The following is a 27,346-nucleotide window of genomic DNA, read 5'->3' as shown; positions in this document are numbered from 1 at the left end:
ACACACACACACACACACACACACACACACACACAGTTTAATACATTCAACTTGACAACCGGGGAAATGAGGGAGAGCTTCAGAAGAGGGAAATAAAACCACAAATAGCTTCAGGTCTCTGCCCTGCAGTGAGGGGGCTTGGATGGAGGAGGTTCTAACATAGACCCCCGCTAACCACAGAGCCCTCCCCCCCCCCGTCGTTGTAAGTGCTGGGTTGCCATCAGGGTCGGAGGATGGGCTGACTGGGTAAGCTCAGACTCCAGGTCACTCACAACCCACAACACAGGATTTACAGAACACCGTGTGTGGACGGGGGCAAGAAATGTCTTTCTTAAAAAAAAAAAAAAAAAAAGGAACGCAGAAAAAAGCCTGCATTTCTTCAAAATTTAAATATTTAGGTTCCAACAGCCTCCAGTGACAGTTTTTTTTTTTAAGTGAAACAAATCTACAAGAGTAAAGAGTGTTGGGAAAACCAGGCGTGCTTTATTAATTTCTTAAATTATGCAGGGAAAACGCACAGCCACGGAACCCCTGGTTTCTGAACTAACGAAGCAGAAATGCAAAAAAAAAAAAAAAAAATTTTTTTTTTAAACAGACTTTTGCTCCCTCAAGTCCTTGTTATAGACCCAGCCAGGCGCTGGGCTGCCGCTCTGAAAACGAGCGAACGTCTACAGATGTGAGCGCCGCCGCGGGAGCTGGGAGCCGCGGTGCCCGGGAGCCCCTTTTCCTGAACTTCAGCTACATTCGGACCCGTCTCCTTCCTTTATTGTTGGGGAGGGGCTCGGAGCCCGCCACCTGCCCCTTCCCGGATGGGAGGCTGCCGCCTGTGTTCCAAGTCTACTTTTTGAAGCTGGGAGAAGGTGGGAGCTCTGTCCACACTCAGCGCCGAGACAGGCCTCGGCGTTTAATATTGCATTGCGGAGCGATCATTAGCATCTCGCCCATAAATTTGCAGCTGATATCAGTATGTGGTCCAAAGCTTTTAGAACTATTGAGGGGAACAGCTCTCACCGACTCCTCGCTGGAGAAAGCAGGCTTCCAATTACACAGGAAAAGTGCAGCAAAATGAGGAACATCTCCCTAATTAGCCGGGCCTCGCAGGCGCATGGCGCCGGAGTGGATCTGAGGCTTAGAAACCAGGAAGGCGGGGGCTCTGGAGTGAATCCCAGGCCACCAGCTGTCCGGGGTGCTCTTTCAGACTCAGGAAGACAGTCCCGTCCCCCAGACGCTAAGAAACGAGGTCCCTGAGGGCAGCTCTCACACCCCCTTGGCGCAGCCCCATGTTCTGTGGGGACGACAGCCACGGGGACCCTTTGTCCCTGCACCGGCCCAGGTGGGTCCACCTGGAAAGCAGGGGCACGGTGACCGAGGCGCTGCCTCCTCGGGGTGGGAGCCCCGGGCTTTGTGCCGGGAGGTCTTTCCCAGAGCTCCTGCAATTACAGAGGGTCCTGCCACTGCCCAGTTGCAAGATGGACTGTCCTTTCGAGGGAAACAGCCATTTTGGCTGAGAGTAAGTTCATGGCTGCAAAGTCCAGCAAAGCAAGAAGTTATAAATCGGTAACAGCCACTGACCACCGCCACGACGGGCCCTTGCTATGCTAGCCGTGCGGGGGGGGGAGGGGGGCAGGGGCAGGAGTGGAGGCGTCAGCCCACGCCTCATTAGAATAGACTGCCCATCTCTCTGACACTGCAGTGAGGCGTCTCGCCCACGCCAGAGCGGGGCTTTGTTCCGAGCAGGTTAATTGATATTCTGATGCCGGCGCCCGCCGTACCCCCGTGGCTTGGTTCTGTTTTATCACACATCAAAAAGGCCGTCTGCTCAGGGCACCCCGTGCACCAGCGCGGAGCTGGAGGTCTGCACAGCTGCGAGGGGTATGGGATCACAGGAGGGACAAGCACCGAGCAGATGTCACCGATGAGAAAAAAGGGAAAGGAAGGCAGCCAGCCAGCCTGGGGACGTGGCGAGGCCGGCAGAGCGCGGCCTGACGCGGCGCGGGCTGCGCAGCTCTCTGTGAACGCGAGCCTTCCCTGCCCTCCTGACTGCTATTAAAGCGCAATTAGCCATTGCACGTGGTAAGACTCTTGCCCTCTGGGTCCTCTGCCTTTTTGATGCATCGCTCCTCATCTCCTCCCCTCCCCTCCAAAGACCAGAGAGCGGGGCTCCCCTGGGTTTCCCTGCCCCCCCCGCCCCCCCCTACCCCCCCGGCCAGCTCCCAGCTCCAAACGCAGGCTCCAGAGGCGTTCTCCGGGGCCGAATACCGACTCCTCCCGGCTCCAAGGAGGCTGCCTAGGCTGAGGGTTTGGATTCAATGAATCAGATTCACTCAGCTCCAAGTCAGAACCGGGGAAGAGTCACTGGTGCATCGTGGCCCTTTTTATAATAAAATGTTACATGGTTTCACAACATACAAAAGAGGAAAAAGAAGATCTGTTATAAGCCAGAAGAGAAATGCATCTTAAAAGATCAAGCTTGGCACGTGGCCATGTCCTCAGCCGTCCCTTGGTATCTGCGGGGCCCACCCTGGCGGCAGGACCCTGTGGACACCAACACCCAAGTCCCTTATATAACAATGCGTGCTGTTGACCCTCTGAAGACACAAACTCCCAGTCATGGAGTGAAAACGCTGTGTTCTGCCCGCAGTTGGTAGAATCCATGGATGCAAAAACCAGAGATATGGAGGGCCACCTGCACAGTTATTGAAAAACACCCTCACAGAAGTGGACCCGAGCAGTTCAAACCATGTAGTTCAAGGGCCATCTGTATCCTGATGACTAGCAACATTTTTTTTTAAGCGAGGGAGACAGAGAGAGGGACAGATAGGGACAAACAGGCAGGAAAGGAGAGAGATGAGAAGCATCAATTCTTTGCTGTGGTTCCTTAGTTGTTCATCGATTGCTTTCTCATATGTGCCTTGACTGGGGGGCTACAGCAGACCGAGTGACCCCTTGCTCAAGCCAGCGACCTTTGGGCTCAAGCCAGTGACCATGGGGTCATGTCTATGAGCCCATGCTCAAGCCAGTAACCCCACGCTCAAGCTGATGACCTCAGGGTTTTGAACCTGGGTCCTCCGTATCCCAGTCCAACACTCTATCCACTGTTCCACCACCAGAGGCGGATTAAGGTTGATTGAGGCCCTGGGTACAAAAGAAAATATTGGGCCCCTTACATCAGAAAAAAAAGCGTAAAGTTGGGGTTTTGCGGGGCCCTTCAGAAGTTGGGGTCCGGGGTGCATGCCTGGTGCACCTGCCGTTAAGTCCGCCTCTGTCCACCATCTGGTCAGGCAAGAACTCTTTTTTTTTTTTTTTTTTTGTATTTTTCCAAGCCAGAAACGGGGAGGCAGTCTGACAGACTCCCACATGTGCCCAACTGGGATCCACCTGGCACGCCCAGCAGGGGGCGATGCTCTGCTCATCTGGGGCATCGCTCTGTTGCAACCAGAGCCATTCTAGCGCCTGAGGCAGAGGCCACAGAGCCATCCTCAGCGCCCGGGCCAACCCTGCTCCAGTGGAGCCTTGGCTGCAGGAGGGGAAGAGAGAGACAGAGAGGAAGGAGAGGGGGAGGGGTGGAGAAGCAGATGGGCGCTTCTCCTGTGTGCCCTGGCCGGGAATCAAACCCGGGACTCCTGCACGCCAGGCCGACGCTCTACCACTGAGCCAACCGGCCAGGGCCCAAGAACTCATTTTTAAAGGTAATCTCTTGGGCCTGACCTGTAGTGGCGCAGTGGGTAGAGCATCGACCTGCAACGCTGAGGTAGTTGATCTGAAACCCCAGGCTTGCCAGGTCAAGGCACCTACGAGAAGCAACTATGAGTTGATCCACTCCGGTGAGTTCAGCCATTGGCTGTTTCCCGGCGGAGGCCTCCCCCATGAAACCACAGCAAGAGCCACGGGGCCTGCCGGCCTTGGGAACAACAGTCGTGCTGCTGCCGTGGCATAAGAGCTGCACTAGGGAGACCTGGGACCCCTCCGTTTACCCGCTCCTCCCCCTTCCACTCATTAATCCATCGGGGCATTGATCCACCACCGCCTGCAGTACCTGGGCTTCCATACTGGAGAGCGCAGAGGCGTCTGGGGGGGATGAACTGTCTCCCATTTACTTAGCCAACAACCCCCAGCCCTGGCTTACCCACTCTTCCCGCAAGTGGCCGTTGGAGGAAGAAGGCCCTGGACTCCATCTGTGAAATGAGAGGGTTGGCCCGCGTGGCTCCTATGCAGGGGAACCGTAAGATTTACGGTCTTATGCGGACACGGTGAGCATAAACAGGTGCGCTGTGGGTAAGTGTGCAGGAAAAGGAGGCATCGACCAGGGAGAGTGGCTGTCCTGCCTCTGAGGGTCTTTGGACATTACAACACCTGGCCTGATGCCCCTGCTCTGCCAGCTCCCTAAAATCACGAGAACAAGGGGAGACCCTGGGGGAGTCAGGTGACGCAGGGGAGGCCCGAGGTCTGGCTGACAAGTAACACAGCCGCTCGGGGGACCCCCAGTACGCCTGCAGTCAGGCACTCTCAGAGGCTGCAGTGTCCCTGGTCCACAGACCCCAAACAGCGGCTCAGACCTGGTTCCTTGTTCCCAAACCGCGGATCCAGGCACAGCTCACAACCCAGGCAGCCAGCCCGGCTCCCGGCTCCCGGCTCCCGGCTCCGTCCCTCTCACCCTGGGTCCCCCATGCCTCTCCGTCTGGGCCCTGGGGCAGAGAGAGCGCTGGCCATGGACAGAGTTGTGACTCAGTCCACATCTCAGCTCTAACCTCGGCGCCTCGTCATCCCAAATTACCCCACCCCACGTTTCGGGGTCCTCCTCCGTAAGGTGGGGACAGTGGGCCCACCCGCGAGAAAACCACTGAGCCGACTGCTGAGCTCGCCGATGACGAACGTGACAACAGTGTGTCAGACGTGGGCCCCTCAGACCTCAGGTCCTTTCTCCTTCCCGGAACCACTGGAAGGGCGTTGTCACTCCCACAGGACGGAGAAGGCTGAGACCCAAAGGGGTGGCTTTGCAAAGCCGGCACCTCGGGCCCCTAAGAAGTGGACGACGGTTTGGTGGACGCCCTGGGCCACCCCTCAGGAGGAGCAGCTGTCCCGCCGTCTCCCCCCCCCCCGTGGGAGCTGCCTCACGTGGTCACTGCCCGTCCCCCTCTCCGCCACTTCCAGAGGCCAGACCCCATTCTGTTGCTCCAGGAAAAATCCAACCTCACCAACTGTGGCAAAGGGGAACGTGAGGGGGTCTCGCGTGTCTTCAGAGGAAAACTCACCAGCACAGACGCTAGTGAATTTGGTGTCTTAATTAGAAAAAAAAAAAAAAGGCATGCCAAACCAATAAAATACACATTTATATTCCAACCGATACTTATTTATAATGAACACTATAAGTTGTTGGGTTATTTGTACTGAAAGTTGGGGTAGTTAACATGTCACAGGTGACAGCTAAAGGTCATCTATTTTCGTCTCAACCCTTTCAGGTCCCACTGACTGCCGGTACCGAGCCAGCAGGGGACCCAGGTCCCCACTCGTCAGCTGTGGGCGGCTGACTGACAGTGACGCTGGAGCTTGCCCGTGGGGCGCAGGGACAGCTGCCCCCTGCGAGGCGCCCGGCTCCCGGGGGCAGCCCCCACTCCCCCGGGTCAGCACTCGGGCCGCGGGGCCGCGCCGCCCAGTCCTCCCGCCTTCGCAGCACAGTGCTCGCTGGGCCCCTCTGCTGCTCAGACGTCAGGCTCTGTCCTGCATCTCCACCATCTACTTTTCTCTCCCAACAGCAGTGAGAGGGACTAAGAGACATATCGTGACTCTGCACCCAAGGGCCAACTCACTAGCCCGTGGCCTGGACCGCAGCAGGGTCCGGCAACACCCACAAGCGAGGAACCCACGCGGGGGTGCTCACTGGGCGCCGCCCCACACCCAGCCAGGCCGCGGGTCCCCTGCCACGCCCTGGCGCAGGCCAGCAGTGTCCTGAGTGGGCTCAGACCTCCCCTCCGGTGCCCTGCAACCCTAACTGCGTCTGCATTAGAGAAACACACAGCTTCGGGCCTCCGCAGAGCTGTTGATCAATAAAACCGCTCCCCTCAGAGGCTGCCAGGGACATCTATAAACCCGTGAGTGTCAGAACAATGGCAGGAAATCCCGTGTTCCTCCTGCCCGTGGATGAAAGCCGGTGATGAACGCCGGCCCAGAGACGGCCAAGGACAAAGAGAGCGAGCAGCCGGCGCGTGGTGGCCCGGAGCGGGTCCTGCACGGTCTTGCGCACGCCCCACCTCCTCCGGAGACCCCGACTTCCAGTCTGCGCGGGCCAGAGTAAGTCTGCGGCCGGGGAGGAGAAACGCCGGGAAGAAAGGCTCTAGGGACCTGCCAGGTAAACCTGAGAGCGGAGGACAGCGTGCGACCCGGTCTCCTCCTCCGTCGGGCAGGACGGCAGCGTCTCTGTGACACTACGTGAGATACAAGTGAACTTGAGAACACAGAGTGTAAGTTTGCCTTTGATGTGCAATAAAGGAACCCACCCCCGCACTGTCAGTTGGGGGCCAGGGGTGTGACCCTGCATCAGGTGTGGTCAGACCTGCCTGACTAGGAGTTTGGGGGGGAGGTCAAAGTTCAGTGGCACAAAGCCTTGCACTGAATGATGCACCCTTTCTTCCGCTCAGGAGGGGGATTGTGTCCCTTAGGAAAGGGACCCTGGCTGCTCCTCCCACTCCTCGTGCGTGAGGAAAGCTCCTTCCCCCTGCCCAAGCGGCCCTCGGGGCCAGGCCCACTGCAAAGCTCTCGAAGCTCTCGGCTGGGCCATCTCGTCCCATCGTCTCATTGGGAGAGCGAGCAGCCCTCAGGGGCCCTGCAGACCCTGGAGCCCGCATGGCCTGAGTTACCGGGTGCTGCGAGGTCCAAGCCCCTCTCCCCACGGGTCCCTCTGCCTGCCCCCTAACTCTGTCACCAGCCCAGAAATTCAGGGGACAGCTCAAACCAGTGAAGGTGGACACAAGCCATCTGCCGCCCCCATGAATCACATTCCTGCTGCATGGGGGCGTCTGCCTTTTCGTGGGAATAAGACTCCCACCGTCTGACAAGCCTTCATAGCTGGGCCCATGCCTTTGCTCCTCCCCACAGCTGGGGAGGAGGGTGTCCACCACCGAAACGCTTCTCCTCTTCCTCTTCACCAGATATCCGCCTGCCCAACACATGCCCTGGGCCAACAGCAGGCCAGGGCAGGACCTCACTGTCCCGCGGGGCAGAACGGGGACTTATCTGAGGGCATGCAGTCATTCGTTTTGTTAGTATGTCCCGAGCTTGGAGTCTGTGCCAGGTACCGTGTGAGTTCCTGGGGGGTTCTGCAGAATGGGACAGATGGGGTCACCACCCTCCCAGAACTCACATTCCTAAGGACAGCTGTGGAAGTTCAAGTGCAGAGCAGAAGTGGGGAGGCCGTGACCCCAGGTGACAGGAAGCCCCGCCTCACCTAGTGCCAAGCCAGGTCAGGCAGGCAGCTGCCTTAAGAAGTGACTCTTACCACCTTGGCCAGTTAGCTCAGTGGTAGAGCATTGGCCGGCTTGTGGAAGTCCCAGGTTCGATTCCCGGCCAGGACACAAAGGAGAAGCCCATCTGCTTCTCTACCCTCCCTCCTCTCCTATCTCTCTATTTCTCTCTTCCCCTCCTGCAGCCAAGGCTCCATTGGAGCAAAGTTGGCCCGGGCGCTGGGGATGGCTCTGTGGCCTCTGCCTCAGGCACTAGAATGGCTCTGGTTGTGACAGAGCAATGTCCCAGATGGGCAGAGCATCACCCCCTGGTGGACATGCTGGGTGGATCCCGGTCAGGCGCATGCGGGAGTCTGTCTGACTGCCTCCCTGTTTCCAACTTCAGAAAAATACAAAAAAAAAAAAAAAAAAGTGACTCTCACCTAGACCGAGGATCGGGCAGCAGCTGCCCAGGTACAGGCGGGGTTCCCCAGGCAGTGCCGAGAGCAGGCCCCTCTGCCCTCCACAAACTGTCTCAGTCTTAGCGACTTAACACAACACGCTTGAGGACGGAGTCTGGGCAGCTGTGCCGCGCTCTGCTCTCGGCTCGGGGTCTCACCGGCAGCCATCCCGGTCGGCCACTGGGCTGCACTCCCCTCTGCAGGCCAGACTGAGCTGGCGCGTGACTGCGGCTCCGCTCTCTCCCGCGGGGGACCCGCCCGTGCGGCCTTCTCCAGTGTGGGGCTCCCTCCTCAGGCCCCGAGGAGACAGGCGCCCTCTGCTCTGCAGGGGCGGACACTGGCATCCTGTGCTGTCATCAGGAGAGTGGCACCTCATCACCTTTGCCCTCTTCTATTGGTCCTGCCCCCACTCAAGGGGTGGGGAGGTCCACCAGGCATGGACCCCAGGAGCAGGGGAACCACGGGCACCCCCCTCCCGGGGTCTGTCCACCACACAGCACAGAAGCCCCGAGTGGGGCCGGGGCCAGCGGAGCGGCAGGAGGCCCAGAGGCAGTGAGCGCAGAGGCGGGAGGAGAGGCGGAGGCTGCGGGCAGAACATCCCCCACACCGCCCGGGACTTCACCGTGCCAGGAGGGAAGGGAAGCGGTGGGCGCTCCCTACACAGAACACCCCCACACACACCGCCCGGGACTTCACCGTGCCAGGAGGGAAGGGAAGCGGTGGGTGCTCCCTACACAGAACACCCCCACACACACCGTCCGCCCCGGACTTCACGGTGCCGCCCGCCCGGGACTTCACGGTGCTGGGAGGGAAGGGAAGCGGTGGGCGCCCCCTACACTGGAGGGGGGACAAGGACAGGCTGTAGAGAGACAGAGGCTTCCCTGTGCATAGAGTGAGTTCAGCAGGATGTGTTACCACCAGTTAACTGTGCTGGGCGGAGGCTCTGGGACCAGGCAGCTGGGGACAGAAGTACAGGGGGGCTTGGGCACCTTCCGGGTGAGCCATGGGAACAGACTGCAGCCAAGAAATAAGTTTGTTCATTTTTAAAAGTGGTCCCTCCAGTGACGATATGAAGAGGACGGGGAGAGGCGGAGCCTGGCGGGTGCCGGGTGCCCAGGACGGGGTAGGACGCCCAGCAGCGCGGACACACAGGGAGGCTCGCAGCCCCTCCGGTGCTGAGCCTTCCCCCTCCGCATCCCTGGACTCGCCACCTTATTTCTCAGCTTCCCTTGGCCCTAGAGATGGGCTTCCAAAGAACTGGACACTCCTGGACTTCAAGCACAGCACGTGGCTGTCCCTCAGAAAGGCCAGTGGGTCCCCAACAGGTAGAGCCCTCCTGCCTTTGACAGGGCCAATACAAAGCGCTCATTTCTCGTTCTCTAATGCGTTTGACGGTCACTTCAAAGAGATTCTTCAAAGAGACTGCACTACACCGAAGGGGGGGGGGGCACCGACAGGAACTACGGAGTCCTGATGGGCTATGAATGCTATGAATGCATTATCTTTCCCTGAACACTATCCCTGCATCTCTTCTGTGCTCCAGATTACCGATTCCAGTCCCTGTGTAGCTAAATAACAATAATTACCATATAAATGAATATGCATATGTGTCATTTTTCTCCCTAAAAGCAAGAAAGCCTGTTTATTTTGGATGAGGGTCTGTCTTGTGTTTGAGCAACCACTGAACATAATGAGGCCCTTCCCCTCTCCTCTGCGGTCCTGTCTCCACCGGGGAGAGATGAAACGGGGCCGGGTGCCCCTTATCGTGCGGGAGAGAACTGAACACAGATGAAAGGAGACTCCTCTGTGCTCGGCAGGGAACAATGGCTCGGACAGGGTCGACCAGAACCAGGACTGTGAGGCCGCAGGAAGGGACGCGCCCGCCAGAGGGACACGGTGAGCGCCGGCAAGCAGAGAGCAGAGTGGCCAAAGCGTGACCCCGTGCGGGCATCTCGGTCCTGGGGCTGAGCGTGGGGCCGTGGGCAGGACCCCATGGGTCTCAGATTCTGCAGCCCTCACGCAGGGTGACATCCTCCCGCCTGCACTGGGCTGTCCTGAAGGTTAAATGAGATCGTGGACGCGGCACGCAGCCCTGAGCGCCCAGCCGTGGTCACCGTCCACGGGACGCGGTCGCAGCCTCTCTACACAGCGCGCCTGCAATGTGCCCAGAGAGCCGGACTGCGTGTCCCACTCGCCGGTCATCAGCTTGGTAGCACCATGGCCAGCACGGCAACAGTCATGGTGATTAGTATCAGTATCAATATTAGTATAAATGGTAAAAATTCCACCAATAGTATTAATTATGAGGCACAACGCAGTCATAGAGTATAACAGCAATAATCATTTATAATTAACAATACCAATAAGAAATGTTATTACCATTTGATGTTGGTGGCAGCTGTGGCAAGGACCCGGGTCCCCTCACACGGGGCCTATGTCTCAGGGCCCTGTGCAGAGAGGCTGTGCGGACCCAGCTCTTAGACGAGCTCAGAAGAGGTTTATAGGAGTTCAACACGTGTTCGAGAGACTGTGTAGGTCGCGAAGGGTGAGTCCGGGGCACCCAGCAGCTCACAGTGAACAGTCTGAGATCAGAGGAAAACACACTGCTCAGATCAGATTCTGAGACCCAGACAACAGCTGCTCTCCTCTCCTAAGACTGACACACACATGGCTGAGGACCACGCAGTGCCAGCCTCTGAGAACTACTTTTTGCTCACATGTGCACTGGGGAGATGCCCAGGTACCTGTCCAGAGCTGAGACACTCAATCCACTGAGCGAGGGTGCGTGTGCGTGTGTGTGTACATGTTCACATATGTGTATGTTTTTTTAAAAGTACACAAGTTCTGGGCCCTGGCCGGCTGGCTCAGCGGTAAAGCATTGGCCTGGTGTGTGGAAGTCACAGGTTCATTCTCGGCCAGGGCACACAGGAGAAGCGCCCTTCTGCTTCTCCACCCTTCCTCCTCTCCTTTCTCTCTATCTCTCTCTTCCCCTCCTGCAGCCAAGGCTCCATTGGAACAAAGTTGGCCCGGGCGCTAAGGATGGCTCCATAGCCTCTGCCTCAGGCACTAGAATGGCTCTGGTTGCAACAGAGCAACGTCCCAGATGGGCAGAGCATCGCCCCGTGGTGGGCATGTCGGGTGGATCCAGGTCGGGCGCATGCGAGAGTCTGTCTCTCTGCCTCCCCACTTCTCACTTCGGAAAAAAAAATTAAATAAATAAATAAATAAAAAGCACACAAGTTCTGGTGCTGGGCAGGACAGGACGCACACCTCACACCATCCCTCCCTCTGAACGCTGCTGTAACAGCGGGCGGAGCACATGGTTCAGCCACTGAGGACTCAGAACTAAGTCTGCAGTAGCAAGTAAGTCAGGGAAGAAGAGCAGAATTCAGAAGAGCACCCACCAGCGTTCCCCAGCCTGGCCTCAGGCAGCCTGGAACCTGAGAGGGGCAACAGGCAGGGACAGAGAAGGGCCAGGTGGGCCTGCGCCTCCTGGCTCGGGCAGCGGCAGAGGAGCGCGCAGGTCCTGACACTGCGCGGGCGCCGGGGACCCTTCCTCTCCAGGCTGGAGAGGATGAAACAGCCCTGGTGACGTCTGCACGCCGGCCCGGCCTCAGGTGCTAAAATAGCTCAGTTGCCAAGCAACAGAGCAGCAGCCCCAGATGGGCAGAGCAATCCACGGCAAGGGGCTTGCCAGGTGGATACCAGTCCGGGCACAGGCGGAGCCTGTCTGTCTGCCTCCCCACCTCTCAATAAAAAAAGAAAAAAATACATTCGATCACTGAAAGCAAAAATTATAGCAGTGCGAGCTGGGGTTTCCGGTGTATACAGATGGAACACCTAAAACAAGGACAGCATACAGAGAGAAGGGAAAAGGGACCACGTTGCACATTCTGTTTGAAATTATTCTAAACAGACTGTGAGAAAGCAAGTAATTGTTAGATCATCCACTAAAAAAAACTATACAGGCCCTGGCCAGTTGGTTCAGTGGTAGAGCGTCGGCCTGGCGTGCAGGGGTCCCAGGTTCGATTCCTGGCCAGGGCACACAGGAGAAGCGTCCATCTGCTTCTCCACCCCTCCCCCTCTCCTTCCTCTCTGTTTCTCTCTTCCCCTCCCACAGCCAAGGCTCCACTGGAGCAAAGTTGGCCCGGGCGCTGGGGATGGCTCTATGGCCTCTGCCTCAGGTGCTAGAATGGCCCTGGTTGCAATAGAGCAATGTCCCAGATGGGCAGAGCATCGCCCCCTGGCTGGCGTGCCGGGTGGATCCCGGTCGGGCACATGCAGGAGTCTATCTAATTGCCTCCCCGTTTCCAACTTCAGAAAAATACAAAAAATAAAATAAAATAAAATAGAAAGAAAGAAAGAAAATAAAAATAAAAAAAACTATACAAAGAGATATAGTAAGAAAAAAATACAATTGGTAAATTAAAATGGATAATTAAAAAAAGTTCAAAAAATTGAACTTTTCTACTTAGAATCAGAAAATGTGCTCTGTGAAAGCCACTGGTGTGAGAACAGTAAGACCAGCTGGGGACTGGGAGGAGATACTGGAAATCACACAGCCGGACCTCCGTTTTCTCATCTGTAAAACGGGGAAGTAACGGTGCGGGCCGGAGAGGGTTCCTGTGAGGCTCCGAGGAGCCCGTGTGTGCGACGCCCCCACCAGGCACCCGCTGGTGCACAGCAGATGCTCACTGTGCCTCCATGTCCCCCACCCCCTCTCTGCCCCTCATTTCGGGTTCCAGTCAACGCTTCCAATGTGTGGGGGGGAGTTTCCCACACCACCACCAAGCAGTTCTAGACACCAGCTGGAGTCTGTCCTAAGATTCAGTTCAATTCTGACGCTACCTACCCAGAGATAGCCCTAGATTCCAGAGGTTGAGAGCTCAAGCCCACTTCAGACAGAAAGCTGCCAACCCAGACGGTCACCTGTGCTTCCGACCCGCTGCCATTAACCGGAGCTCCCAGGACGCCCTCCCTGGGCTCCCTCAATCTGCTAGACTGGCTCAGAACTCAGAGAAATGCTTCACGGACTAGCTCACGGGTTTGCTACAGAACGGCCCAGCTCAGGAGCGGCAGGGAGGTGACGCCGGGCGGGGCACGTGGGGAGGGCCCGGCATGCCAGGTGCTGAGTGCCACCCTCCCTGCACCTCCCCGTTCACCAGCCTGGAAGCTCTCCGATCCCAGTCCTACTGGGTTTTTATGGAGGTCTCCTAACAAAAAGTACAATTCATTAAGTCGCTGACTGGCCAGTAGCAATTGATTCAACCTTCAAAGAGGGCACAGGAGGGCGTCAGAGGATGGAAGGTGAGTTTGGGGTGCCCTCAATTCTCCCTATGCCCCCCAGGTCCAGCTCCCCACAGGGCATCTCAGATGCTTCGTCAGCACTGGTTGGCTGCCCTATCCACCCTCTACCCCCACTTCCACAACTGTCCCCACATTGAAGGCTCCCCGTGACCCCGTGACCCCATGCACCTGCCGGCTCTTTCCTACAGGCGCCCAGATCAACGGCCCAGAGTCCACCTGGTCATTTCCCCCCATGCAGGGTGAGACCCCCACCCGCAGACTGGCCTTGACTGGGTCCCTCCCTGCAGGCCCTCGGTCACCGCTGCTCTAGGACAGGAACACATGCCTCTCATCCTCCCCCTGCTGGAGAGGAAGCCCCACCGCCCTGGGAGGGGGCCCCGGGCTGGCTCTAGCCGGCTCTCTTACCCGCTTGACGCAGTCGTCCTCACTCAAGCGCACCTGGACCAGTCTGGCGAGCAGCATGCTGGGCAGAGACTGCAGGGAAGAGCACACAGGACAGGAGTCGGGGGCTGGACGTGGGTGCTGAGCTCAGGGCTGGACGTGGGTGCTGAGCTCAGCAGGATGCGGTGGGCAGGCCCGCAGGCTCAGCTGAGATCCGAAGGCCCAGACTTGTCGACACCATTGCTCCAGTCCCTGAGCAGTGCCCCGTGGCCTCTGCACGGCCAGGCCGCCTTGCGAACCCTGCCCTGGCCCTGGCTCCACTGGCCCTTCCCTTCCCCGAGCTCCGTTCCCACCGGCCACCTCTTTGATGCCCCCCCTCCCACCGCATGTCCACAGGGACTTCCTCCGTGCTCTTGCTCACCTGTGCCCCCACTCAGGTGTGCTCCCACACCCACACCCCTCCCCCACCTTCCTCACGTAAAGCAAAGCCCCGGCCCATCCCCAGCATCAGGGCTCCGCCCCCCAGTCCCGGGCCCAGGCTGGCTCCAGTCCTGGTCAAGCTCCCCCCTCCCGGCTACAGAGCGGCTGCTGCCGCTCCAGCCAGTGTGGTGACCTGGGGCAGGTCTTGACCTCTCCGGGCCTTACACAGGAGCTGGCTGGCGGCAGGGAGTTTACGACACTGTAGTTTCTGCTTTTATCTTCTGCCCCCGCATCCACACTCCCCTCTTCCTCTAACACAGACCCCCAAGTTCCTGTAAGGAGCCTCCCTCTTCAGCTGCTATGGTTTCAGTGGAGTCAAGCGGACACGCCGATCCAGAGGAGGGCCCTGATTGGTCCGAGTTGATCAGGATCTCCCACCCCTAGCCACTGTGATTGATCCAGGGGTTGCCCGTGACTCAATCCCAGCCAGTGAGAGCCAGACCCAGGACCTGGCTGTCACGTCAGGGCAGGAACCCTTGCTTTTCCCCTTTCCACTGGATCCAAAGCCGAAAGAACGTAAGAGCTGGAGCTACAGCAGCCACTCTGCAGATCTGAGGGGGATGCAGGGGAATGGAGCCGGAACAAAGGGGGAGAGAGGAACTGAGTCTCTGACCCCCAGGATGGCCTTCCCAGAGACATGGGGTGGAAAGAGGAAGGCAGAGCAGGTAGGGAGAGGCTGAGGAAGGGGGCGCCTCTGTGGGGAACCAGACTTGTCATGGGTCCACTTGAAAGTTAGGGGGGCTACAATGACTGCTACAAAGTGGGCAGCAAGAGTTAGCAGGAGAGAGAACGAATGAGTGGATGAGTGATGAATGAGTGAATGATGTGTAGGGGACAGAGGCCCAAGACAGACACAGATGGGAGTCTAGCCAGCACTCAGTCCCGAGTTTCATTACCTCGTGAGACACCTCTGTACCCCCCAGCTCACCAATTCCTTGCATAAGCCAGTCATTCTCAACTTGGACATGCACCCCGGAAGGGCTTGTTAGAGCACCGACCTCTGGGCCCCGCCCCTCAGGGCTCCTGCCACAGCTGCTCTGGAGTGAAGCTGAAAATCTGCATCTCTAACAAGCTTCCAGGTGATGCTGCTCATCTGGGAACCACCCCTGGTGTCTTAAGCCAAGCCAACCACTGGAGAGCCCGGCCCCACACGGGAGAAGTTGCCGGAAGGAAGGGTGTGTGTCTGCCGGTGCCCGTACCCTCCCAGCTATCCCAAGAAATGTTCCCAGGCTGGCAAGGGAGGGGGGTGGGCAGGGAGCAGGCCTGCCCCTCCCCTCCTCACCACCCCCTCCTATCCTTGCCTGACCCCTCCTGTTCCCTCCTGACCCAGACAGAGCCAGTTTACATCCTGAGGCCAGTATCCTGAGATCCGTCTCCCTTCCCTGACAACACCCACCCAGGAGACAGCATTCAAACAGGTGCTGGGACGGGGGACACGGGGACATGGAGGGGGACCAGGTGGAGGGTGTGCAGAGAGTCAAACGTGGGCTGTGAGGCGACAGGTTCGGGCGGGGCACGGCAGGGGACAGGCTGGTGACTTTGAGCTGGGCCACCCTGGGTGCCCCCTGCGCAGGTCTGTCCCGACGCCAGCTTTGATGTGTCAGGCAGCAGCAGCCAGGGCTCCCAGGGTGCCGCTGCGCAGAGCCCTGCCAAACTGTCTTCCCGGGAACCGGGCTCCCCCACTCCGGAGCTGTCACGCTCCCCACCCCAGCCCCGCAGAGAACCAGGGACCCATGATGGAGCCCACTGAAGCCCCTGTTGGTCACAGAGACGGCCCAGCCTAGGTAAAGCCCCTGGCCCCTCACCTTGCCACCCATGTCAAAGTGACACCCACCCTGCCTCCTTGCTGTCGAGGGCAGCATCGGCTCCATGGGTTCCAATTAGGAGCGGAACCCCAGGCGCTAACCTGGGGGCCCCTCCCCTGGAGACTGAGCCGGTGGGCTGCAGGTCCCAGGCAGCCGGCGGCGGAGGCTCACCGTCTGGCTCTGTGCCCGGAGGCCCCTCGCCAGGATGACGCGGCCAGAGCGGTCCGTCACCAGGCCCCCCTCTCAGGGCCCCTGATGTCCCCGTGTCACCTCTGGGTGACGCCTGCTCGGGAGTCCTCGGCACTTTGATCTCCAGCACGCACCTCCCTCCAGAGCGGGGGGGGGGGGGGGGGAGAGGAGCGAGTCTGGTCTGTCAGACTCCCACCCTCCCCCAAAGGGTCCTGAGCTCGCTGAGAACTGGCCAGAGAATCCTCTCCAGGTGAGTGTCGTTTCAAAGTTGCTGCTGCTTCTCAGGGCAGCCAGAGCAGGGGCCAGGGCTCACAGAGCAGGGCCTCTCCCAGCTCTGAGAGGGGGTCCCAGGCAGTGTGGGGAGGGGGGGTGGGGGTGGAACAGGGCCGAGGCTTTGAAGGAAGAACACAGTTTGACCCTGACTGGACACTGGAGAAAGATCAGAAGGTTTTCTAAATGTGACACTGTCTGTTTAATGAAAAAGAGCTCTTATGTCTTGGAGTGTGGAAATAAATGACCACCCCTGTGAGAAAAACAGAGGCTCCGGGTCAGGGCTGGTGCTGGCGGAGGAGCGGCCACCGGCCACCGTCGCCTGGTTTGGCAGAGACTCAGAGGCAGGCCGAGGAGCGGGGGGCTTCCAGGGGGAAAGGGGAGGCTCGGGGGCGTCCTCATGAGGCCGCACCTTCCCCGGCCACCCAGGAGCAGGCGTCCCACGTGCTTGGTTACGGGAGCTTCCACCGGTTGGTCATAAGGCAGAAGTAGGGACAAAGATTGGCAAGCCAGCAGCTAAGTCCTGGTGTTTGGGACCAACTGTTACAGGAGTCATGGTGGGGCTTCCTGGATCAAACCAGAGACAGAGGTCTGAGCTCCCCAAGTCCGGGTGTGGACCAGCTCACGGCTGCCTGTTTCCTGACGGCCCACTGCCTCCTGGGCGGGTTCTGTAGAGAGCAGGTTGGGTTCCGGGTGACGGCCCGCTGCCTCCTGGGCGGGTTCTGTAGAGAGCAGGTTGGGTTCCGGGTGATGGCCCGCTGCCTCCTGGGCGGGTTCTGTAGAGAGCAGGTTGGGTTCCGGGTGACGGCCCGCTGCCTCCTGGGTGGGTTCTGTAGAGAGCAGGTTGGGTTCCATGACAGGTCACTGCCGGTTGTGGGTCAGGGACCTATTTTTATATATGCAGCCTGGTCGTTTTCTGTCTGCACTCGGTCTCTCCACGGAGGGAGACTGAACTGTCCCTGGACACGATGAGATGTGGGTGGGTCGGCTCTGAAATAACCCAGAGCAGGCGCTGGGCCGTCAGGAAACAGGCAGCCGTGAGCTGGTCCACACGAGTTCTCACATGCATCTCACTGCTTCTGGGCACCTTCGTGGTACTTCGTTAAAAACAAACAACACCTGTGTCCAGTCCATGGTCCCGTGAAGCCCCGGCGCCCACAGGCACAGCCCTGCCACATGGGCTTGGTGGCACTTGGCCTGACTCTGGGCTCTCGGCTGCGCGATGGCCCTGGAGCCCCGAGGCCTTGCAGCCGTGCGCTCTTCCCAGCCTGGAGCCAGGGCCCGGGACTCAGCAGCGGCTGCAAGAACACTTCCGGGGCAAACTGCGTGCCGGAGAAGCTGCGGGCTGCATGAAGTCTCCAGGCCCCGTATCCCGGGTAGTGCTTGGCTCTGTGGCACCTTGGACCCCCGAGGCTGGAAGCTCCCTGGCTCTCCCACGGCACACGGGTGACTAGGACGTACGGCAGAAACCATCTGGAAATGCCTACGGCGGAGACGTCTTGGCCAACAGAATTATGCGTAAGAGGGCAGAGCCCTGATTAACAGGAGAAAATCTGGTTTCTGGAGTGTCATTGTCACTTGTAAGAAAGGACTGTAAAGGCTCCAAATCAGCAGATGATCTTCAGACGACACTTAACGAGAGGCCTGGCCTGGCGGGAGCCACCTGTGACAGCGCCACACGCGGCCGCGGCCGCGCAACCTCCCCACCCGCTCCTCCTCCTCCTCGCACCTGCTCCTCCCGATGGGTCCCCTCTCCCTACCTTTCATCCTCCCTCCACCGGGGCTGCCAACCAAAGAACCCCAGCAAGACGTCCTTGAAAGCACTGTGATGCGGTCTGAAATATGCCATAATTAGCGTAATGAAACCCGGGAGGAATTTCCTTAAACTCCCTCTTCTCCGTTGAATTTTATAAACCTAATAAAAGCATCTTTATCCTGGAAATAACTCTGGCACCCCCACCAAATAAGAAAAAGTTTATCTTCTGCAGAAAATGAGATAACCACTTTCTTTCTAAGACCTTAGTCCTACGCCTCAAAGCTAGTGTCCCCTCACACGATAAGCACACATTCTGGCTCCTGCAGGTCCGTGGGGACAGGAAAGGCAGGGGGAGGGCAGTCAGGGCATCGCTGCCCCCGCCCAGAGGGCCAGGCCGGCCACGGGGGGGGGGGGGGCAGGATGTGCTCTGGATTAACTCGTTCAGAGCTGGCCCTCTCTGGGGCGGCTGACCTTGCTGAATGAGGCCCCCTCTGTTCCATCATGTTCTGACCAGCAAACTCATGGTGGGAGTCTGCTGAGGTCACACCCCGCGACTCCAATGCTGTCGCCCCACCAGGGCCCTGTCAGCCGTGTCCACGCTCTGCGGCCTCCCCGAGCCCGCGGTGCACACTCCTCTCCAGGGCTGACCAGGCCCTGGGGACAGCTGGACAGCTGGCCCATGCAGATCCTGTCCTGAGAAACGGGCCTTGGCAGACTCTGTGGACAGTTGGAGCCTGGGAACAAGGTGGTGGTCACGAGTGGCCAAGAGCAGCTGGAAGAGTGGGGACAGAAGGTGAAGCAGTTCCAAGAGGCAGGGGAGGCCTGGCGGCAGCCCGGCTCCTGACCACAGAGCCCAGGAGGGGGTGTTCCCTGTTCTGGTCCTGGGGGTCAGTGCGTGTGTCTCCCTTCAGACCCTGCACACTGGTCAGGAGAGCTACCCTCCAGCCACCATTCACTGGCGGCCATGGGGCCGGGAAACTCACCGCCAACTTCCTGGAGGAAGTGACCACGTGGCCACGGGGTAAAGACCTTTCTCAGTGAATGCAGATGAAGACAGGACACAGTGACCTCCGAGCACAGCCTCCACCCTCCGCAGAGGTGGGGGCGGCCCTGGGCACCTGCGTCACGCCTGCTTGGGACACTCACAGGCCTGAATCCCACCCGGGGCCGGGCGATTCCTTAACCTCCACAGGATCTGTAGGCTGGTAACACCGCACCTTACACACCTGTGCTCAGCAACACGAGGACCCTGCTGCTCTCAGCTGTCTTCCCTCACAAACAAGGGACAGCCGGGGTCTCGGTGAAGGCCACCCAAAGGGGGCCTACCCCTCCTGCTGAAGTGTGAATGTTTGTCTTCTGACCCCTCAGATCATATGTTGAAATCTTGACTCTCAAAGTGACAGTGCTGGGAGGTGATGAGATCGTGAGGGTGGCGCCCTCGTGAATGGGGTTAGTGCCCTCCTGAAGGGAGCCCCAGAGAGCCTCCTTAACCTCTCTGCCACGTGAGGACAAGGAGAGACGCTGTCACCAGATGCTGGACCGCTGGTGCCGTGATCTTGACTTCCAGCCTCCAGAAAGACCTGCTGTTTCCAAGCCACCCCGTCAGTGGTGCTTTCAGACTAACACACCTGCTCACGGTCCAAAGGGGTCTTTAAAAAATATTTCAAAGTCTCTATTTGTATCAAAGAGGAACAATATGATCAAGCCCTACACTTGCCTTGTTAAGAATGCCTTTCAGGCACAGGGCTGGTGGGATTTTAGAAGCAGAACTCCCACCCTGTGGGATGTGTCAGTGGGACACATGGGCTGGGACTGCCTGATCCAGGAGGGCGGCTCCAGCGGCGGAAGGAGGCGCCCTGACAGGGCTCACCGGGGTCTTCACACTCTGGGGACACCTGGGCCCCGCCCCTGAACCCTGCCAGCTCGGCCCTCCTGTCCCAGTGCCAGCCAGCGGGCAGGTCATCTATGGGCCGGAGCCCCCACCCCACCTGCACCCATGGATTCCACTCGGGTGCTCCACCGGTACCAGACAGGCTCCTCACTCCACTCAGGATCCCTTCCTGGCACTAACCCCGCACCTCCAGCCCACCAGCGTGGCTGCCTGCGCGGCCCTCTCCCCCTCCTCCGTCCGCCCACGCGGGCCCCCTCCCCCCCTCCGTCCGCCCACGCAGCCTCTCCCCCTCCTCCGTCCGCCCATGCGGGCCCCCTCCCCTTCCTCTATCCGCCCACGCGGGCCCCCTCCCCCCCTCCGTCCGCCCACGCAGCCTCTCCCCCTCCTCCATCCGCCCACGCGGGCCCCCTCCCCCCCTCCGTCCGCCCACGCGGGCCCCCTCCCCCTCCTCCGTCCGCCCACGCGGGCCCCCTCCCCCTCCTCCGTCCGCCCACGCGGGCCACTCCCCCTCCTCCGTCCGCCCACGCGGGCCTCTCCCCCTCCTCCGTCCGCCCACGCGGGCCTCTCCCCCTCCTCCGTCCGCCCACGCGGGCCTCTCCCCCTCCTCCATCGCGCCCACGCGGGCCCCCTCCCCCTCCTCTATCCGCCCACGCAGGCCCTCTCCCCCTCCTCCGTCCGCCCACGCGGGCCTCTCCCCCTCCTCCGTCGCGCCCACGCGGGCCCTCTCCCCCTCCTGGCAGGTCCTGCCCGCGTCTCACAGTGCCGCAGCCATGCCTCTCACCTACCCCACCAGGGACTGGGAGCTGAGTGGGGCTGTGGCGGTGGGGAGCCCCGGGCGCGCTGGCTGCCCCAGGCCAGTCCTACCTTGGTTTTCTGGTACTGCCTCTTGGCGCCGTCAGACAGGAAGGAATAGCCTTTCGCTACCAAGTTCTCCACGGTGAGGAGACTGCTCTTCAGGTGTTTGCAAAGCCACATGGCCTGCAGACAGGACGGAGGAAAAGAAGAGGTTAGCGCCAGCTGTCACGGAGGGAACTCCGTTAACGTGCCGGGTCCTGCCCTAACGGACTGGCCACAGGGCATAAGGATTTCTGGCTGGAGGGGGCACACTTCCCCCCCAGCACTCCCAGCCGAGGACCTCCGCTCAGATGCCACCTCTCCTCCACCCACCCACTGCCTCCACACCGCGCTGAAACCAACCAACGGGCCTCGCTGCCGCTGCCCGCGGTGAGCCTTTCCAAGTCTGTGGACCAGGAGTTGTGAGAACAGGCAACGAGAATAGGAAATGCAGGGACAGGGCCTACGTGGGGGTCACAGCCACACTCCATATGGACTTTTTCTTAAACATGGGGAGATGACCTATTCTGGCCAAACGCATGACCCCATATACAAGGAAAGGATACATTTTAAGAACTAGTCATGTAATAAAATGTTAATACCAAGCTTATACTGATGACCATTTGGGCATCCAAGATAATTCTGAGGGCCCTGAAGGTCCCCTGAGCAGGTATGCACTTCACTTCTCTCTGTCCTCCTGCCAGACAATGTGGGGGTGTCACAGCAAAGAGCACTTTGAGGCCCTCTGGATTTTACTCTATACTGTCTACCGTGAAGTTAGATTCCGTGTGTCCCCACACAGAAGTAGCGGGGGACAGTGAATTCGCCTGAAGGCTTGTAGCTGAAACACAGGGCAGGCAGCGCCATCGGGCCCCGCCTCTGGGAGGCAAAGTCCATTGCTGCAGCCAAGCTGGGACTTCACAGAAGAAGGTCTCGCTCCTGAGTCACAAATGCTTCATAAATTCCACCGTGTGATTGGAGAGGAGCTGGAGGGAGGGAGGGAGGGAGGGAGGGAGGGAGGAAAGGAAGAAGGAAGGAAGGAAGGAAGAAGGAAGGAGAAAGAAAGAAAGAGAGAGAGAGAGAGAAAGAAAGAGAGAGAAAGAAGAAAGAAAGGGAAGGAAGGAAGGAAGGAAGGAAGGAAGGAAGGAAGGAAGGAAGGAAGGAAGAAATGGAAGGATCCCCGGGTGTTGAATGTCTCTGAGACAAAAACCCTTTGCCAAAGGAGCACCCTCCCGCTGGGGCGCCTACGTCCCTTGAAGGGCACCCTCCCGCTGGGGCGCCGACGCCCCTTGAGGAGCACCCTCCCGCTGGGGCACCAACGTCCCTTGACAGGGCTCAGGGAGCCTAGTTCAGCACAGCAGCGACCACCCTGGCCTCTGAGCTCACTGTCCCCTCTGTCCTCCCCAGGAGAGGCTGGTTTGGCCAGTCAGCAGAAGCGGACCCTGCCTTTCCAGAGCACCCTGGTAGTGCTCACAGCGACCAGGGCCGAAAGCCCCGGGGATCCGGCTATGAAACAGCAATCTGGGCGGGAGGGCTGCAGAAAGGGGACAGCCTGCAGCCCGGTCCTGTGGAATAACGTAGAAAATTACAGACAGAGGGCCGGCCGGCCGGCCAGGGAGATGGGTGGACAGGTGGTGGATGGACGGAGAAATGAACAGAGCAGCCACACAAACTCTAAAGCAGGGCAGACGCAGGTTACTATGTGCAAGGACTGGCCACCGTCAGCACCAAGCCCATCAGGAGACGGCCCCACACGCCCAGGCCCGGGCAAGTGCCCAGTGGTGACAGTCCTTATGGGAGGTGGACTGAGGCTAGCTAACTGGGCTTTGAAGACAGAAAAAGTCCTATCTCAGGTGACTAAAACTGCACCAAGTTTTTGTCCCTTAAAAAATAGGATGGCTCAGTGGATGGGGCATTGACCTGGAACGCTGAGGTCTCCAGTTTGAAACCTGGGCTTGCCTGGTCAAGGCACACATGGGAGTTCATGCTTCCTGCTCCTCCCCCCCTTCTCTCTCTCTCTCCTCTCTAAAATGAATAAATAAAATCTTTTTTTTTTTTTTTTGTATTTCTCTGAAGTGAGAAGCGGGGAGGCAAAGAGACAGACTCCCATATGCTCCCCACCAAGATCCACTCGGCACACCCACCAGGGGCCAATGCTCTGCCCATCTGGGGTGTTGCTCCATTGCAGCCGGAGCCATTCTAGTGCCTGAAGTGGAGACCATGGAACCATCCTCAGCACCCGGGCCAACTTTGCTCCAATGGAGCCTTGGCTGCGGGAGGGGAAGAGAGAGACAGAGAGGAAGGAGAGGGGGAGGGGTGGAGAAGCAGATGGGCACTTCTCCTGTGTGCCCTGGCCGGAAATTGAACCCGGGATTTCCACACACCAGGCCGATGCTCTACCGCTGAGCCAACTGTCCAGGGCCAATAAATAAAATCTTTTTTTTAAAAAAAAAAGGAGCTTAAAGATTAAACCCACAGGTAGGATGGGGCACACCAGCTACAGGACAGGGCCACCTCCAAGGAGGACGAGACCGTGGTGGCACATCCACTGTGCCTTTAATCTTGTGCTGTCTTTGGACTGAAAGGAGAATTGTCACAGCGTGGCAACACGATACGTCCCTACAAAGCCCGGGAGCAGAGCGGATGCGCCCCTCTGGTCGGCTGCCCTAGTTCGTGGTCGAGACGTTAGGAGTGAATCGGAAGATGCCGTGCCGGGTTCTCCGGAAGGGCTGTGCTGTTTGACCACCAGCACCCCTACCTCGCGAGTCACCCGAAAACAACCCCCAGGTGTGCAAACACGGCGTCCCGGGGCCCCGAGAAAACCCTGGGAGGTGCGCCCCAAAACGTTCATGCTTGCCTCTGCGTGGTAGGGATGTTACATTTCTGGGCTGGTTGGTTGGTTTTTGTATTTTCTGGGTTTTCTACTATGAACACACACTGCCTCTTGCTACCAGAAGGAAAGTTAAGAAGCAGGAAGAGCTCGGTGGTGATGGAAACCCGCCCAGGTGCGGTCTCGGCCCAGCTCTGCGGGATGAGAGATCGCAGAATCACGACACTTAACATGATACACTTACGATCGTGGTTTTCCCCGAGGCTGGCGGACCCAGTATTGCAATCTTCGGCACTGTGGAATAAAAAGATCTGAATGTCACCGCTCGACATGACAGGGCAGCCTCCCGTGCAACAGCCATCGCAGGCCGGAGGTATTTATTTCTCTTCTCCCCGGATTTCATTTTCTGCAAGTGACACGGCCGTTTGTCACCAGAGGTTCCGAGATGCTCCCACCGTAGAGCCTTCTCTCTGTGTTTAGAGAGGTAAGTGATCACCCAGATGGTTTATTTTTCTGTCTCCAGGAAGACACAGTCACGGGAACTTGTTTGCCAAACTAATAAATATCAGGAACAATTGAGATTTCAAACGCCATAAAGCATTTTAAACAGGGACTTTGTCTCTGGAACATGCTCTCAAATAAAGCTGTATTTTATGTAAATTGACCTTCAAAGCTTTTTTTCTTTCTTTCTTTCTTTTTTTAAAAAATATTTATGCCCTTTTATTTAGCAAATTGTATTCCCCATCATTTTGCAGAGGGAAGTCACGGGGAAGAACCTGAAGTGTGTGTCCAGATTTATAGAACCCCAGCCAGGAAGGTCTTTGTTTGCAAATATGGGCATTTCTATGCAAATGGGAACACGGTGCTTGCTTCAGAGACAGTCCCTCTCCGGCAGGTTCCTGGTCCCGCAGAATTCCTAAGGTGGCTGCCCGAGGGCCAGGGGGCTGCTGGCCGCTGGGAAATACCAGCCTCTTAAGAAGAGCGTGGAAGGTGTGTGCAGGGGTCAAAACGCAGGAAACAGAACGTGGCGCCTGGACAGACGAATCGCTGACCGTCACCTTGATCGTGACCTTTCCCCCTAACAGTGGGGAGCAAGGGGCACAGAACCGAGGTCAGGGACAGGGGACAGATGTGCACCCCAGCTCACCTGAGCCTCTGATGTCTACGTGTAGAGCCCATTCCTGCCCAGCCACCAGGAGGGGACCGGCGTGTAGAGGACGGACGAGCACCATCTCTAGTCCGGGAGTGGACACTGAGGAGGATTGAGAGGGTCCCTCTGGGCCAGGCAGGGAATGGTCAGCACACCGACGCCCAGCCAGGCTGCTTGGGTTATTAGCCCTCTGCCCAAATACACAGCACCTTCTCGTTCTCAGGGAAAACGCAGAGGGAAAGCGCAAGATGATTCAGACTCGCTCCGCAAATACCTCTTCTGTGCTCGGCACTGGGTCGGACGCTGCCCAGAACGGCCAGGGGAGCCCTGGTCCCTGGGGACAGTCACGGGGTAACCGCATCAGACGGACACTGACCAGAGCAAGGACTGGTCCTCCTCCCTCTGCTGGCCTCTGATGAGGAGTTGCTCTCTCCTCAAGAACACGGCTGATGTTGGACACACCTCGTGGCTTTCTGCTGCTGCATGATTTTCACATGTCGCCAACTGACTGCTCTAGGACACTGTTGTTTTCTGTGCCTCCAGACATTTGTGAGTCTGGTTCATCAACCCTACCGACGTGTGACGTGCAGGGAACCTGCTTCTCTGCCACCCAAAGCCTCTCCTGTGGGTGGTGATATGAGGTGGGGGTGTGGGGCAGGAAGGGGCAGACAGGTGCCCTGGAGAACCTCCCACTGCCTGGCGCCTGTCAGGACATGCTGTGATACCCCAGCTCAGCACACGTCCGCACACTTTTCTCTCAGAGGTAGGCTTGGCCGCCATGCGTCCTGCCCCTCAGTGTCATGGACTCGGCTTCACTATCCTTTTTTTTTAAGTTAAAGGAGGGGAGATAAAGAGACGGACTCCTGCATGTGCCCAACAAGGATCCACCCAGCAACCTGTGGCTGCGGCTGATGCTTGAATCAACTGAGCTATTTTTAGTGCCTGAGGCTGACACTCAGACCAACTGAGCTATCCTCAGCACCCAGGGCCAATGCTCAAACCAAGCAAGCCACTGACTCCGGGAGAGGATGAGAGAGAGAAGGGAGAGAGGGAGAGAAGCAAATGGTCACTTCTCATGTGTGCCCTGACTGGGGATCAAACCCAAGATGTCAGCTCACTGAGCCCATGCTCTATCCACTGAGAAAACTGGCCAGGGCCTGATATATACTTTTTATGTATTGATTTTAAAGAGAGAAGAAGGGAGAGAAAGAGACAGGAACATAGATCTGTTCCTGTAAGTGCCCTGACCAGGGATTGAACTAGCAACCTCTGCGCTTTGGGACAATGCTCTAATCCACCAAGCTATCTAGTCAGGGCAATTGGCTTCCACTGTTCTTCTGGCTAAAGGGCTCTGAGTCCCTTTAAATCCTCTAGGACCTAGCAGGGCATGACCTTAACAGAAGGCTGGGAGTGTCCCAGTCATCTGAATAGCTTCGCCTTGCTGGGGTTCCTGCCCGCCTGCCCGGCACCCCAACCCATCCCCTCCCTTGATCTGGAGCCGCCTCATTCTTCCTGGAGATGTTTTCCACGTTCCTACCTTCCCACTCATCACTTCCCATTGGGACTGTCCTATTCACCCCAACCCAAGTGTTGTGCCACAGCTGAACCGCTGGTGGTATCGCTGACCCCATCCAACAGCCGGCTCCCCGAGGAAAGGGCCCAAGTCTTAGCCTCCCCTGCCGCAGTCAGGACTGTAACGAGCCACACACGCAGTGGGCCTGCAGCGGCCTCCTGCCTGGCTGTCCTCCTCACTTGCTGTGGTCACTGAGTGGTTGTCACCTTTGTCACCACCACGACTGCCTCCTGACAAAGGTGCCCTCTGCCACTTGGCATTCTCGGGCTCTAGCCACAGGAAGCAGATACGGTTGAGTCAGAGACCAGAGAGACTCACGGAATCCTGCCCAGGCAGGAGCCAGGCCCACGGCCACCTGCCGGGAACAATGCCCCACGTGGTGCGGGAACTGGGGACAGCAGCGCTGACATCCTGGGGACCAGCCACTGCAGCCGTGCCCGGAGTGGTGTCACTCACGTGGGCTATGGGGCTGACACCGGACATCATCACTGTCACCTACAGGGCCCCCAGGGAGAGCAGCTCCCAGCCCACATCCCTAGCTGAGCTCACCTGACCAGGGAACTCAGAACACCATCCTCTGCAGAGCCTGCAGCCTAGGGCAAGACCCTCAGGGTGCGCCACCTGGACGCAACCAACAGGATGGGTCTGGAGACGAGGAGGCTTGGGAAGCGTTGGTCAGGGGAGATAACGAGGACAGACTGGGCTGGGGTGGGTGCCATGGAGGGTTTCGGGGAGGGAGAGACGGCGTGCAAGCAGCTGGGAGGGCAGTCGAGGGTGGAGAGGCCCGTGCACTGAAGCAGAGAGCGTGCTTGGACCGTGCGGAGAAGGCCTGCTTCCCCAAGCCAGAGTGGGGGCACGGGGGGGGGGTCGGCCCATGTGCCTGTCTCCCCGCTGCCCCTCTAACCTGAGCGCTAACCGCAGGCGTGCGCCAAAGCTCCTCAGAACTTGGGCCAGACCCGCGGAACCCGAGGCGAAGGGAGCTG

The 27,346-nt window shown here is 58.6% G+C and overlaps 1 protein-coding gene across 5 annotated transcripts in view; it reads right to left on the bottom strand.

Annotated features, from left to right (window-relative positions):
* AK8 (adenylate kinase 8) overlaps positions 1-27,346 on the bottom strand; it is a 121,777-nt gene that overhangs the window by 88,753 nt on the left and 5,678 nt on the right. For 3 of the 5 annotated variants that reach the window (XM_066254615.1, XM_066254617.1, XM_066254616.1), the window contains 3 exons: positions 23,885-23,934; positions 20,841-20,954; positions 13,610-13,678 (listed from right to left, as the gene is read on the bottom strand). In XM_066254615.1, the coding sequence (XP_066110712.1) occupies positions 13,610-13,678; positions 20,841-20,954; positions 23,885-23,934 (233 nt within the window). Of the gene's footprint in view, positions 1-13,609; positions 13,679-14,198; positions 14,354-20,840; positions 20,955-23,884; positions 23,935-27,346 lie in introns of those variants that run through there. The other 2 variants (XM_066254618.1, XM_066254619.1) reach the window with 2 other exon arrangements.

Source organism: Saccopteryx bilineata, chromosome 2 (genome assembly GCF_036850765.1).
Source record: "Saccopteryx bilineata isolate mSacBil1 chromosome 2, mSacBil1_pri_phased_curated, whole genome shotgun sequence".
Lineage (NCBI taxonomy): Eukaryota > Metazoa > Chordata > Mammalia > Chiroptera > Emballonuridae > Saccopteryx > Saccopteryx bilineata.
Note: the sequence above shows the minus strand (reverse complement) of the source record. Positions and strands in the feature narration are given on the sequence as shown.